The 13,335-nt window shown below is 43.1% G+C and overlaps 1 protein-coding gene across 1 annotated transcript in view; it reads left to right on the top strand.

Moving 5' to 3' along the window:
* The first annotated feature begins 1,988 nt into the window (after window positions 1-1,988).
* tomm70a (translocase of outer mitochondrial membrane 70 homolog A) overlaps window positions 1,989-13,335 on the top strand; it is a 34,226-nt gene continuing 22,879 nt past the window's right edge. Inside the window, exons 1-2 of the mRNA XM_084307320.1 lie at window positions 1,989-2,327; window positions 7,964-8,137. Coding sequence (XP_084163446.1) covers window positions 2,085-2,327; window positions 7,964-8,137 — 417 coding nt within the window. The 5' untranslated portion in view covers window positions 1,989-2,084. The remainder of the gene's footprint in view (window positions 2,328-7,963; window positions 8,138-13,335) is intronic.

Genomic DNA, 13,335 nt, shown 5'->3' with positions numbered 1-13,335 from the left:
TGTCTCCCATGCAGTCCTAAGTACCGGGACTTCTCCTGCATCCCGCCACTAGGTGGGCTAGCAGGAGTGTGTGGGTGTGGACCGCAGGTGTTTTTACACACGGTCCCACTCATGTTGTGCGTCCTAGTGTAACGGAGGTACCGCATGTCTATCCACAGTCACGAGGGACTTGTATAGTGAAGTGGCTGTGGACGTTAAGCGGTACTGCAAGTAAACTCACTCCCCAGAGGCATCCAGACCCAGTACTTAGAAGTGAATGCACCTCTTGGTACAGTGGTCTGTGATGCCACCCGCGGCGCGGGAGACCGGGGTTCAACTCCCACTCAAGGCGATCCCTTAACAGGGGTCGAATTGAAACAAAACACAATGCAGAGCGAGATCACACCGGCTACACGTGGTGCCGATAGACCCGGATGCCCTGGGTGGAGTGAGTTTAGGGGGGTGAGTGTAACGGAGGTACCGCATGTCTATCCACAGTCACGAGGGACTTGTATAGTGAAGTGGCTGTGGACGTTAAGTGGTACTGCAAGTAAACTCACTCCCCAGAGGCATCCAGACCCAGTACTTAGAAGTGAATTCACCTCTTGGTACAGTGGTCTGTGATGCCGGCCGCGGCGCGGGAGACCGGGGTTCAACTCCCACTCAGGGCGATCCCTTAACAGGGGTCGAATCGAAACAAAACACAATGCAGAGCCAGATCACACCGGCTACACTAGGGTGGCTGTTCCCTATTACGCATATTGGATTGGAGTTTCTATCTCCCCGCTCCTCATTAGGATGAGACCCCCCTCCCCGTTTTGATGGTCGTAAGGGCCCTCAGGGGGTGCATCTGTCAGTGGCTGCGCGTCCGCTCCCCCTCTAGTTCCCATAAGGCGAGCGGAACACTCAGAATAGTAATGAAACATAACAATGGTTATCCTATAACCCTAGTTATGTGAATACTATCTGAGCGTTCCGCTTTCACTCCCTGAGGACCCTTGGCTGTTTATTCACACGTGAAATGCAGACTCTGAAGGGTGAGTTGGCGGCCCGCCCTGTGTTTTATGGAACACGGGATGGGCGTAGCCCTGGTAGATATGAAAGGTGCAAGTAGAAGTTTTTCGACGCTCGCGCACTAATATATCCCATAATAAGGCGAGCGGAACGCTCAGATAGTATTCACATAAATAGGGTTATAGGATAACCTTCGATGTGGCTTGTTGCAACTCGGGCTGTGATTGATGCAACTTGCAAGCCTTGTTTTTGTAGCTAGGCCTACTCAAAAGGTAGGACAAATATGACTCAACTTTCGGGCAGCTAAGTGGCGTAGTGGGCAAGGCGCTCGCCACGAATCCGGAGACGCTGGGCTCGCCTGTTCGAGCCCAGCGCTCCACATTGCTTTCAGTTTAGCTGGTCGTTCATACTAATACACATTGGCCGTATTAGGGGGTGGGAAACTGATGGGTGGGGATCGGGCGTTGTGGACAGCGACTCCTACAGGTCGGTTGGTGCGCCTGCGCAGTAGAATCAGGAAGTGTCGGGGCAGCGTGAGCCTCCCACGCGTTACTCCTCGCCACTGAGATATCGAGCTGCGCAGGTGAAAAGATGCGACTGCTGTTACCTCAAGTACCGGAGGGGACTTGTGCTATGTATGACTTAGTCCACATTGCAGCCGGCTTGTGGGAGGCAAGAAACAGCGTTCGTGACAGGGGAGGGTTGAATTCGATGATACGAAATTGGGATGGGAGAAAATATATAGAAAATGGGAGAAAAAGTAGATAAAAAAAAATATTACTCAACTTTCAAAACGTTTGGACTACACAAAAATATACTGAGATAACTATTTGTAATTGTCATAGGGCGACAAACTAAAAAGAAAATATGGACTACAAAAATGTAACTGGACTACACAAGGGAAGTCCGTAACCCGGTTGTATTTGTGCATCGTCCGCCACTATCCCATGAATCCACTGTGTTTCTACTGTGACCTCGCGGTGTACTGGAAGAAGTAGCAACGGTGTCTGGTGGTGGTGCGTGTGTGCGCGTGTGTGTGTGGGTACTGTGTGTAGGTAGCTAGTACTTGCTGGCTAATCGTTGCATAGTGGATGATGGCTTCTTCAAAGCCGGTCGAACCGCCGTCCGGGAGTGGACTGCCACGCTGGCAGCTGGCACTGATAATCGGGGCCCCGATAGTACTGGGAGTAGGTGCTGTCTACCTGTGGAACCGCAGTAAGACGAAGGAGAGCCAAGGAAAAGGAAATGGGGAGAGAAAGACGCCAGAAGGCAGCGCGAGCCCAGTCCAGGGCCAAGACGGCGCGGCTCGAGCGAACAGGGAGCAGGAGAACATGGTACTGCTGGTGACTAGAGCGACACAGTGGCTCTGTCCAACTGTTTTAACACCCTAACGTTAGCTGAATATAACGCTATGTCCCATACTTGTGTGGTTTGCCATTTTGCAATGGCAACCGATTCATAGCCACAATTGTGTTTCCTATGAAAGTACATTCAAGGACACCAACTGTCTGTCAGCCGCTGTCAGGTTAGCGAGCCTGTGCTAGTAGTAGCCACCGTGGTGCAGAACCCGCTGGATTAGCTAACACTGTTAAGCTAACTGGTAAGCTAACATATGCTACACCAGTTTGGTTCAAAATGTCGACCTCGCTTGCAGCTCGAGCATGATTGCATACTTAAAACGTAAACCCAAAAACTCGTTTTTAAGTGAGAGTTGGTTATAGAGAAGCGCATGTTGATAGCACATTCTTGTGATTTATGAAACCCAACAGTATTAACTAACAAGCTACGTTAGGGGTTTGCTAACTGTTAGCTGTCAATTTAGCTTGCAAGAAGGGGGCGTGAATTCATGTGTGAACTAACGTAGTAGACCGATAACGTCTTCATATCTGAGCTGCATAGCTAATGTGCAGTATCAATGCTTTTCCCAGGCCCTTGGCTATGGTCTGTATGTTGTTTGTGGTGGTAGGCTGGGGTGGGTAGCTCTATTGAGCGTTAAGCTATGGTGGGTAAGATACAGTTACATATAATTGATGTTCACATGGAAATCAAATTATTTTAAGACATCTAACTGTAGTCTAATATCATGTTTGGCACAACACTGGTAAACACTGACATAGCTATTTTGATTTGGCCTATATGATATGTCTAACTCTAAGGTATTCGTTTATAACATTTTAACCTACAGTCACATCAAAACCTTTCAATCAAACAGTAAACTACCATACGGCTCCTGTTTGTATCAATAATGAATGATATTGCTAGCTTTTATCTGGAAAACTAGTATATAAGAGATGTGGCAGAAGAAAAAAGCCTGAAGGCTGTTTGTGTCTGCTGTGTCTGCTGATACTGGGAAGCTAATACTAGTACAGTTCAAGAATACACATAAAGAGTGTTGTTAAAATGAGGCACCAATGTTATGAGGCACCAAATGTCAAAGGCTTGATGTTTGAAGAAACTGTTCAACGTTAGTTTCAGTCAAATAAAAAGGCGCCTTTACAAAAGTATATTCATACTTTGTCTACAAATTGAAATTGTAATTTTCAATCATGCATTCCATAGGTTATTTTTCAGAAGTTAGCTGGGCGACTTCAGTGTAAGATAATCAGTGGGGAGATATGGTCGCAGGCAAAGCGCTAGTTAACAGCAAAAGGATGCTGAGATTACTGTTGTCAAACAGTTCCACTCAATTTTATATTTTCATATAGCTAGCTATAGCTGCTGTGCCCTTATACCTCTCCAAGGTCTTCTTGACCTTACTTACTCTTGGTGGTTCATCCTAGGTCAAAGCTAAAATCAAAAGGTGACTTTGCTTTTGCAGTCGCTGCCCCTAGACTCTAGAACTGATTAATCTTCAGATCAGATCAACTGTCAACATACCTTTACTCGCAGGCATTGTCCTAATCTTTCATAGGCTATATTTTGTGTTATTATAACGTGTTTGTCGTCATCATACAGTTGATTTTCATTTCTAAGGTTTTATATTGATTTGAGAGTTTGGGAAGCACTTTGTTACTTAACTGTAGGGAAAGTTGCCATATACAGTATTTACTTAGGTAAGTGCAACGATGTATGACAATTTACATTGGGTGACCTATCAGTTGAGGTGACTGAGCCTGCTAGCTGTCTAATGTGTAACTTACTCCCAATGAGAGTCCAGAGTCCAAAGCTTGTCGTTGTAACGATCAAGTGTAGTATACTCTCACCAGGGACTGGGAGGCACTGATACCACTTTATCTATCCTGAGTCCTAAACTGATAAGAGTAATGATCTGATCCATTACTTTACTGATGCAGAGTAATGTTTACTGAGCAGCTGATGTTGGTATTGGGGGAAGTTCTTACTAGATGCTGATACTTTTAGCCAGGTTTTTCTGTTTGACATTTGATACAGGTATTGATCAGGTATTGGTGCGTATATCTAACTTCCATGTTCCACTGAGCCTAAACGGAACAAAATAAATCAAATCTAAACAGAGTGACGTAATGATAAATAAAAGGGTAAACTATAAATTCTAGTTGGTGTTTTTACCTCAAGGCAAATGACCACCAACATAGGGCTGGGCGATATGGAAAAAAAATCATATCGCGATAACGATATGATAATGTTATCATATTTCTCGATATAGATAATTATCGAATTGTTATAAGTATATATATGTTTTTTTTTTTAATATTTTTTTTTTTTTTTTTTTTTTTTTTTTTTTAACAACAGATGTATGATTATTTTGCAGCAATTCTTTGTCATTGCCGCCATCTTTAGTGTTACATCCCCTCACACTCCAGTTCTCAGGCTGCATCTGGTTTAAAAGCTAAAGTAAACCGGCTTCTCTGCTGGCTGTGGCTGCAGGGGAGTTGAACAGTTCTGGCTCTGCTAGTTTATTTTCTATCTTTTGGCGCTTTTTTGGTGGACAAACCACCGCACATGTGCACCGTGACTCGTGACTGGAGTCTAGCTCTGCTAGCACACATAGCCTACTGTGTACAGACGGTTTCAAACTGTATTTTAAATTAGAAAGCAAACAAAATAAATGGACAAGAGAAAAATAAATCTCAATTTGGTCAGTATTGTCATTTGGACAAGCAAAGCCATTACTTTAAGTTGCAGGCAAGAAAGACAAGTCTGTCCACTGTCTCTGGTTTTAAAACTGCCCTGTTGCAGGTCCAAAAAAATAAAAAAATTAAATTAAATAAAAAAAAAAAAAAATTCTATATCGATTATTAAAATATATCGCGATATTTATCGTTATCGTTATATCGCCCAGCCCTACACCAACATAAAGTAAACATCAACAAATAAAATAAGCCTATATTTATCATTATTAAAATAAATCAAATCTAAACAGAGTGACGTAATGATAAATAAAAGGGTAAACTATAAATTCGAGTTGGTGTTTTTACCTCAAGGCAAATGACCACCAACATAAAGTAAACATCAACAAATAAAATAAGCCTATATTTATCATTATTAAAAATAAAAATGAATAAAAAAAAACTGCCCTCTTTTCTTGATCTTCTAATTACAACTGTCATTTTCCTTGGCAACAGTTGTGATTGGATGATCAAGAAAATAGGGTGTGGTTTGAGTTTGATTAAAAAATAAGGGTAGGTAGGGAGTTACCACAGCATCACTGTCTAAACCCCTCCCCCTGTCAACAATTGTCACTTGTCATTGTCACTCAAAAGTTGTCGTGTGCCAAACACTTGAGCCCCTCCCATCCCCCATTAGCAGCTAAAAGGATTAATTAGATGGCACAGACACTGTCTTAGTGGGATGTCTGTGAGTGAGCCGTCAGTCAGGACTGTAGTCTGGACTGTAGTCTGGACTGTTGTCTGGACTGTTGTCAGGACTGGCAAGAAAGCTGCCACCCCCTGGAGCAACTGTTTCCGAGCTGGTGTAACAAATACACACACTTTCAGATTCGGTAACATTTTTGATTTTGAGGGTCACGATTAGATTTTTGATTCTTTGTGTTTAAAAATGTATTCATAATTTTTCAGTGTTTCTTCTCCACTCTGTCTCTCTCCCTTCCTCTTTGACTGTGTGTGTTTGTGTGTGTGCACATAGCATATCCTCCCTCTCTACACTGATGCAGGCAGATGCCTAGTTTAGTCTACAGACAGGACAAATGAAAGACCTAGGGACGAGAAAGACGGAAGGATAATCGTCGATATAGTTTTACATTTCAATACACTGTATTGAATGTAAACATGTTTATTATTTATTTAATAAATTGAGATTGTTACACTCTTACTGTTTACCCTTATTGACTGCCACGCTGTTTTCCCCTTACTGTTTCCCCTTATTGACTGCCACGCTGTTTTCCCATCTTTACTCCCTGGCGCCAGCGTTATTGTCGTACATTTTCATGATGTTTGCGAACCCATCGTATATTCTATATTATAGCTATGGAGAAAATAGTATGGCTCATTTGACGGGCACTATTTATAGTCCAACACTGACAAACCAGTACATTTCTACATACTTTCGTTTGTGCGCTATTCCATCGCCCCGTTTCAAAATAATCCAATCTCATTTTCTAGATCGCGAGATATGACGTGTTATATGCATATGCGCAAATCGTGCTAATTTAAGGCAGTGCTATATTATTTCCAAATCAAAGGTATATACCATATAGATGTGTCTTCACAAAGTCATCAAGGGGGGGGGGGTCGTTTTACGAAGCTGCGATCGTTAACAAAAGCATGTTTTAGGTTTGGTAAAATAGACCTTACCTTTGTAAGAAGGTACTCAAATGAATAATCCCAGTAGTTCCATTGCGATCGTCATTACCGGTGTGCATTGGGCCTGGCTAGAATACGGAAAACAATAGGTTTCAGGCGAGCAAATCCGCGACAGAGGGCTGTGTACTGCTTCACTTTTAGGGGGAGGGGATTCCTGCAGACGGAGGCACTGAGAGACACCTTAGAGACCCAGTTCAAAAGGTAGGCGATACTGCCACCTGTTGGGATTCGATCGTCATTGCAATTTCTTATTTTATTTTTTATTTTTTAGCGTTTATCGCTTTTTACTACTGGGCAGTCCAGTAGAGAGAGAGAGAGAGAGGAGGAACAGGAGACAGAGTGGGGGGAAGACATTCGGCAAATAACGACTGGTCTGGGAATCGAACCCGGGTCGGCCGTGCCGCGACTCAGTGCGTTATGTGGTTCGCCACTGGGGCGCCCGTCATTGCAATTTTAACATAGGCAGCAGTGCCAGGGAGACGCAGGCAGGTCCGCGCGATTGTTTAGAATGAAAAAAGAAAAATGGATCAAAACCCGAGAAAAACGGTTGGATTCTAAACACGAGAAATCTCGGGTTTGGCACAGAATGAGTTAAGGGAAAGGGTAAAACTTTTTAACACAATCTCATGTACAAGGCTGTTAAGTACTGTGATGATGGAATACCATGGAGATACCATTAGATGCTCATTATATGCAGATATATTGTGTAGCAGCACTGTATGCAGACTCTGAAACAGTATGGGTGCACCTAGTGCCCTGGCCTTTAATCCTCCACGGTTGTTGATCACCTGCTATAAGCCTGCTGCAGGCGAGGATGCAGTGTGCCGTCGGCAGACACTTCATGATTATGTAGAGCAGAGCTGCCCAGACTTTTTGACATTGACCATAATCACCCAGTGGAGCAAAATGGCCGCCGTGTGAATAATGGTCAATGGAGGGCCAAGGGCTGAATTTTTAACACGGGCGGTAGGCCAAATAATGTAACTAGACATCGATCATTTAATAAATGTAACAAATACTTTGTAAGGAAATTTAGTTTAAAATTAAATGTTCAAGTGGTTAAATTGCATCAGAAATAGACTAAAAACAGAATATCTAATAATTCTCTGGAACCTTTTGGAGAGCCAAATCTGGCCTACTCTGGGCAGCCCTGATGTAGACTGAGGGATAGAGAGAGAGTCTAGAATACCATCATAACGCCTCTTCTTTTTCCCTCCTCATCTCTATAGACTCCTTTGGACCGGGCCCAGGCAGCGAAGAACAAGGGCAACAAGTACTTCAAGGCGGGCAAGTACGAGCAGGCCATCCAGTGTTACACAGAGGCCATCGCTCTCTGCCCCACGGAACAGAAGGCTGATTTATCCACCTTCTACCAGAACAGAGCAGCTGCATTTGAACAGCAGGTTGGTTCCGAGCCAGCATCACAGAAATTACAGTGTACTCTCCAGTGATTTTATTATTATAATTTCTTCTATTGTGAAACGGATATTATACATTTTTGTTAACACTTCAATGTGTAACATTTTCAATCTGGTTATTTTATTTTTATTTACATATATTTTAACACTTTGAGTGCCAGCAGGGGGTGCCAGAAATAGTGCTTGAGTGCCAGCGCTGTAGTCAATGGGAGGGCGAGCACGTTTGCGAACGCATAAACTATATCTTATGCCTATGTGTCTAATACGCCCGTCGCTTATCAATGACTTGTTTGCAGTCAACATTGTCGAAACGGATTGTTTTTTAATCGTTACATTTCCGTCTTATACCATTTTGAAAAACGCTGTTTTTTTTAAACATCCAAAAAAAATTCAAAAATTCTGCAGGAATCGCGCTTTACTCGAATACACAAAACACGTTGTAATTTTTCTGCCTATTTATGAATCGTTTTCAAATAAACGCTAGATTATCGATAGTATATGTGTACTTATGCACGCTAGAGAAGCGGGCTGAAAAATCGATTATCTTATTTCCTGATCAGCACACACACGCTGATATATACGTGAAAAGAGCTCTGATTATCCCAAGACTGGTAAAATAGATTCCTTACCTCAGATCAGATGTTCTCCAAAAAGATTATTCCAATTCCTGATTGCCATTCCAAATATTGATCATGTTTATTGATCCAACGCTGGGTACTGGAAACACTGATTCAACACTGTTCTGACGGTCGGCGAAGACTGCAATCGGCTCGGATTACATGCCTGACAAGTAAAATGTGGATTCCGGACTTTCTTTTCCCCATGCGTTTTCATTAAATCCAATCCAAAGGGTGCATTACCATCCGGCAGACGATAGGGGGCGGTATTTTCCCTGTTCAAACTCAGTCCCAGTGGTAACGTGAGGCTAGATTGATGAAAAATTTATGGAAATCGATAATAATAAAAAATTTAAATAAAACGATTAAATAATGAGGTTCCTGGCACTCAACGCATGGCATGAACTAACGAGTTTTCTCGTGGCTGGCACTCAAAGTGTTAAAGGGGAGATGAAGCGTTGAACAATATGAGCCTAGTTTGTTTGTTGTGTACCTACTTAGGGTAAGACAGGGTCCTATAATCAAATGTGAAATCCTGCTTATTTGTCTGAAAACTAAAATGTAATTTCCCCGTTTTCATCATGGGCGGCGCCATTTTAGAGTTAGCTATATGGTGACGTCACTGTGATGGTTTGGGCTGGCTCCCTGTTTACACTGCTGGTTAGATACGTAAATTAGATACGTTCTTTTTGCATTGCTCCCGGCGGTTCGAATTAATTTTACCGCGTGAAAGAGAGAGGAAAGTTAGTTCAAGAGACGGAGCCCCTGTTTATAATAGTGTAATAGGTTTTAGCATTATAGTCTTGTGCATGCAGGGGAGGAAACTAATAGTTGGGTCAAGAACCAAAATTCTGTGACCATTCTCTGGCTAAGATGTTTTGATGATTGATTTGACTTCTATGGACCTTTTATCAAATATTTAGCCCCCGTGTCCCTCCCAAAAATCCCGGCATTTTGTCAGATGGCCAAATCCAAAATACCTGCTGACGCCATCTTGAAAAATTAACTTTTGATCCAGAGCACCTAGAATCGTGTATGAATACACTTTTTTGTGTAAGTCAACCATGGCGATTCCAATTCTGACATCAGTTTGACTCTATGACATCAATTTGACCCAGAAATCCAAGATGGCCACCATCTAGTAGAGTGAAAATGTAACTTTTAATGTCAAAACCAATTTTACCATGGTACTGCTGTACTTTAAACAAACTACCTGCAGATACATGCAGTGAGCACATGCACACACGGCGACAGCAGAACCACAGTGTTGTGAAGGGCCAGATTAAACCGAATATATATATTTATTTATATATATATATTTAATTGTATTTGTATATTCTCTAATATTCCCTGATATCCCTTGTATATTCCTTGTACAATATGCATTGAATATCCATTCTAGCCTACTGAACATCCCATAATAGTCTCCATTCTACTATTGGTCGAGACCTTGGTGCCAGGCTGCCATACCCCTCAGACCCAGTTCAAACGTACCGCTCGACATGTACGAACAAGTCCTAGTTCCGCGTAGGAATTTGGCTACCGCACCACTAATGGGACTATTTGTTCATAGTGCGTATATATACTGCGCTACTAAAGTAGGACTTTCTTTTCAGTCCAGTTTCTTACCCTCCAATAGAGTCACAGACGTAAAGCCTCCCCGCGATGCCACGTGTGGGAGTAAGGCCAAGTTCGGCCTACCATCGGTATTGAGACATCGTGTATATTAATATTTGAATAGTCATATTTGGCACTATATCGTCGAGTTGGACGTAGTCTATTAAGCTAATAATAGTCTGTTAATATATAGTGCTTCGTGCGGTGAGAATACTACCGTAGTCAGTACCCCATCGTTTCGGGCAGAGAACTGGCTGCTTACCCAGGGTGGTTGACCCTATGTGAAGCTGCACCCGAGGAGCCCCAGAGCCGACGAGCGAGTGGACCTGTATACCGGATTATTCTACCGACGACAGCCCGCCTTCCCAGGCACGGATTATGCTTTGGATACTTTGATTATTCTATGGATAAAGACCCCCGACACTACCGTGTGTTGGAACCCCCCCCCCTGGAGAGGACGCAAGGTGAGGAGACGCTCTGCAAGACGAGGTCTCTCCACATCTCTCCCCCGTGGACCGGAGAGAGCCGGCCCACAAAGAGTCCACCTGCTTTCATCTGTGGTCCAAGGATCGCCGGCGCATTGAACGGCACTACAGTGGGTTCTCCTGGGATACCCTTGGCCGGACGAGGCAGCTGGATTCTACCCCCCCCCCCCCCCTCCTACTCCTGTCGGCTTACAAGCGACCGGATTAACCCCCTCTAGTGTATCCAGCCTATAATCATTAAAGTATCATTGCTGTTATTCCTTAACTATTCCAGGTCGTATATTTACCACCTGCGCCTTCAGAGACTGGACATTCTCTATTGATATACCGACGAATACTCCTTGCCATAAAAGTGCATACTATTTCAATTCATAAATGTAATTAAGTGATTAAGTGTTTATTCTACACACCATCGCTGTGTAGGAAATAAAGACCTGTTTCTAATTCGTACATTTGTGTTGGATCCGTTTCATCTACGTGAGAGTGTTCATGATAATATATTTATGCCGTGTACTGGGTGGCCGAATATTAAGTACAAAGGTAGTGGTAGTAAGTATCATATCTAGTAATACAGTCAGGGAATTGTACCCCTCAGTTACACACAGTATACAAGAAAATTGTGAAATAGAGCAATAGAACCACTGCAAGCGCATGGACACAGGGTGAGATACGAGACAACAGCTGCATTGTCACGTGCCTGGTGCGCCCAGCAATCACAGCGCTCCTGCGTGAAAATGCGGAAGCAGCCATTTTAGCCAAGGCTAGCTCAGTGATTTTTTTACTCGTTTATAATCTTTTTTTTAAATGTTTATTAGCGTCTTTAACCAGTGCTTGATGTTCACATTAACATGGCTAGTAACGTGGGAGCCAGCGAGGCTTGCATCGCAGTCACGAAAGGGGCTATGGAATCGTTAGCCTCACACCCACTTGTCATTCTCATCCGGAGGAGACACGTCGCGTGCTGTTGTTCGCCCCCATGTCAGACCGCACTGATATCCGAAACTTAAAGCGACGACTCTACATGAATTAAAAAAGTTTTTGTCTAAGTTTGTCGTATGTTGTCAAGCCGGTGACAGGAGTCTGTAGGTCCGCACGCAGTGGTCTATCCACTTCCCCTAGATGGGCGGCATCTTCTAGAAAACGAGTGTTCATTGGAGGAGTTTGGAGCGCAACGATGATGTTCATTGGTTATGGATTATTATGAGGCGCAAATGGGAGGAATCATAAGGGGGGGGAGTCGGAGGTCGGCTTGTGCCAGTGAGCGAATCAGCAGATTGCAGAATGATTTATTTTGTTTTGTTTACCACTCGCCAGTGTGGAGAGTGCTCTTCATGAATCACTCGCCAAACATAAATAATACTCTCATTTGGCGAGTAAAATGGCCTAATTTCCTCCCCTGCGTGCATGTCGGGGCTCTACAGTACGACCATATTGCTCGCATATGCCCCTAAAAATATGTGTGAACTTCAAAACATCAATTACGCGCACGGTGTGCGAGTGCAGATTACAGCCTCAGTCGTACTTTTTATTTCTCCGCTGAGAATCGTTAAACTACAAGTCCCACATTGCACTCAAGCCAACGGTCCAATCACAGTAGAGTGAAGTGACTGGTTTCATGGGAAATAAAGCAAATGACCAATCGGAAGCTCTCATTTTGCTTGTTTACATCCTGAAACTCCGCCATTGCGATCAGGGCTCTCGTTTTCCGAGACACTAACTTATTATAGTCTCTGTCTTACCAATAGCAATAGATTTTTAGAACACCTAGATTTATCGATAGCAATAGTAATATAACGTTAATGCCTTGCTTTGTTAATCATAACGTTGATGCAGTAGCGTATGTCGGTGTGTTGGCTGTAACGGACATGACAATAACATAACGTGTACACATTAAAATTGCGATAATCTATTCTAACATTTTCAAATCGATGCAGTTGAATTTTCCCCTTAGGATCGATGCATTGTTACACCCCTACACCAAAGTCACTGGCCCACTGTTTATCTGTGTGTATAATAACTTGGCTAGCGTTATCAACAGCAGAGATGGGCAATAGGGTCCAGCTGCAGCACCGGACGGCCGGAGTGCAAGCGGTGTGACGTAATTGGCAGACTCGACTGTCAATCAATGGTCTACCTGACACGCAAACTCATAAACAATGTTTCTCTACTGGAGGTGTACAGTATTTCAATAGGCAACCCTGAAAGGATTCTTTTTCTAGAAGAGCAACACAGCCAAAACATAGGCATTGTATGCATAAAAGGGGCAAAAGCTAAAGTTAAGTGACTGAACCTTTTGTAGCAGTAGTTTGATTTGATAGTTTATTTGATAGGGACAGCACATGTTAATGAACATCAAGTACAAAATACAAAATGTAAACATGCAGGGTTGTAGCAAGAGCTAATTTACACACATGCACGCACAGTACAAATATACATTTATTTTTGAAAAAAAAAATTAACTCTG

Source organism: Notolepis coatsorum (genome assembly GCF_963971535.1).
Source record: "Notolepis coatsorum genome assembly, chromosome: 2".
NCBI lineage: Eukaryota > Metazoa > Chordata > Actinopteri > Aulopiformes > Paralepididae > Notolepis > Notolepis coatsorum.
Note: the sequence above shows the minus strand (reverse complement) of the source record. Positions and strands in the feature narration are given on the sequence as shown.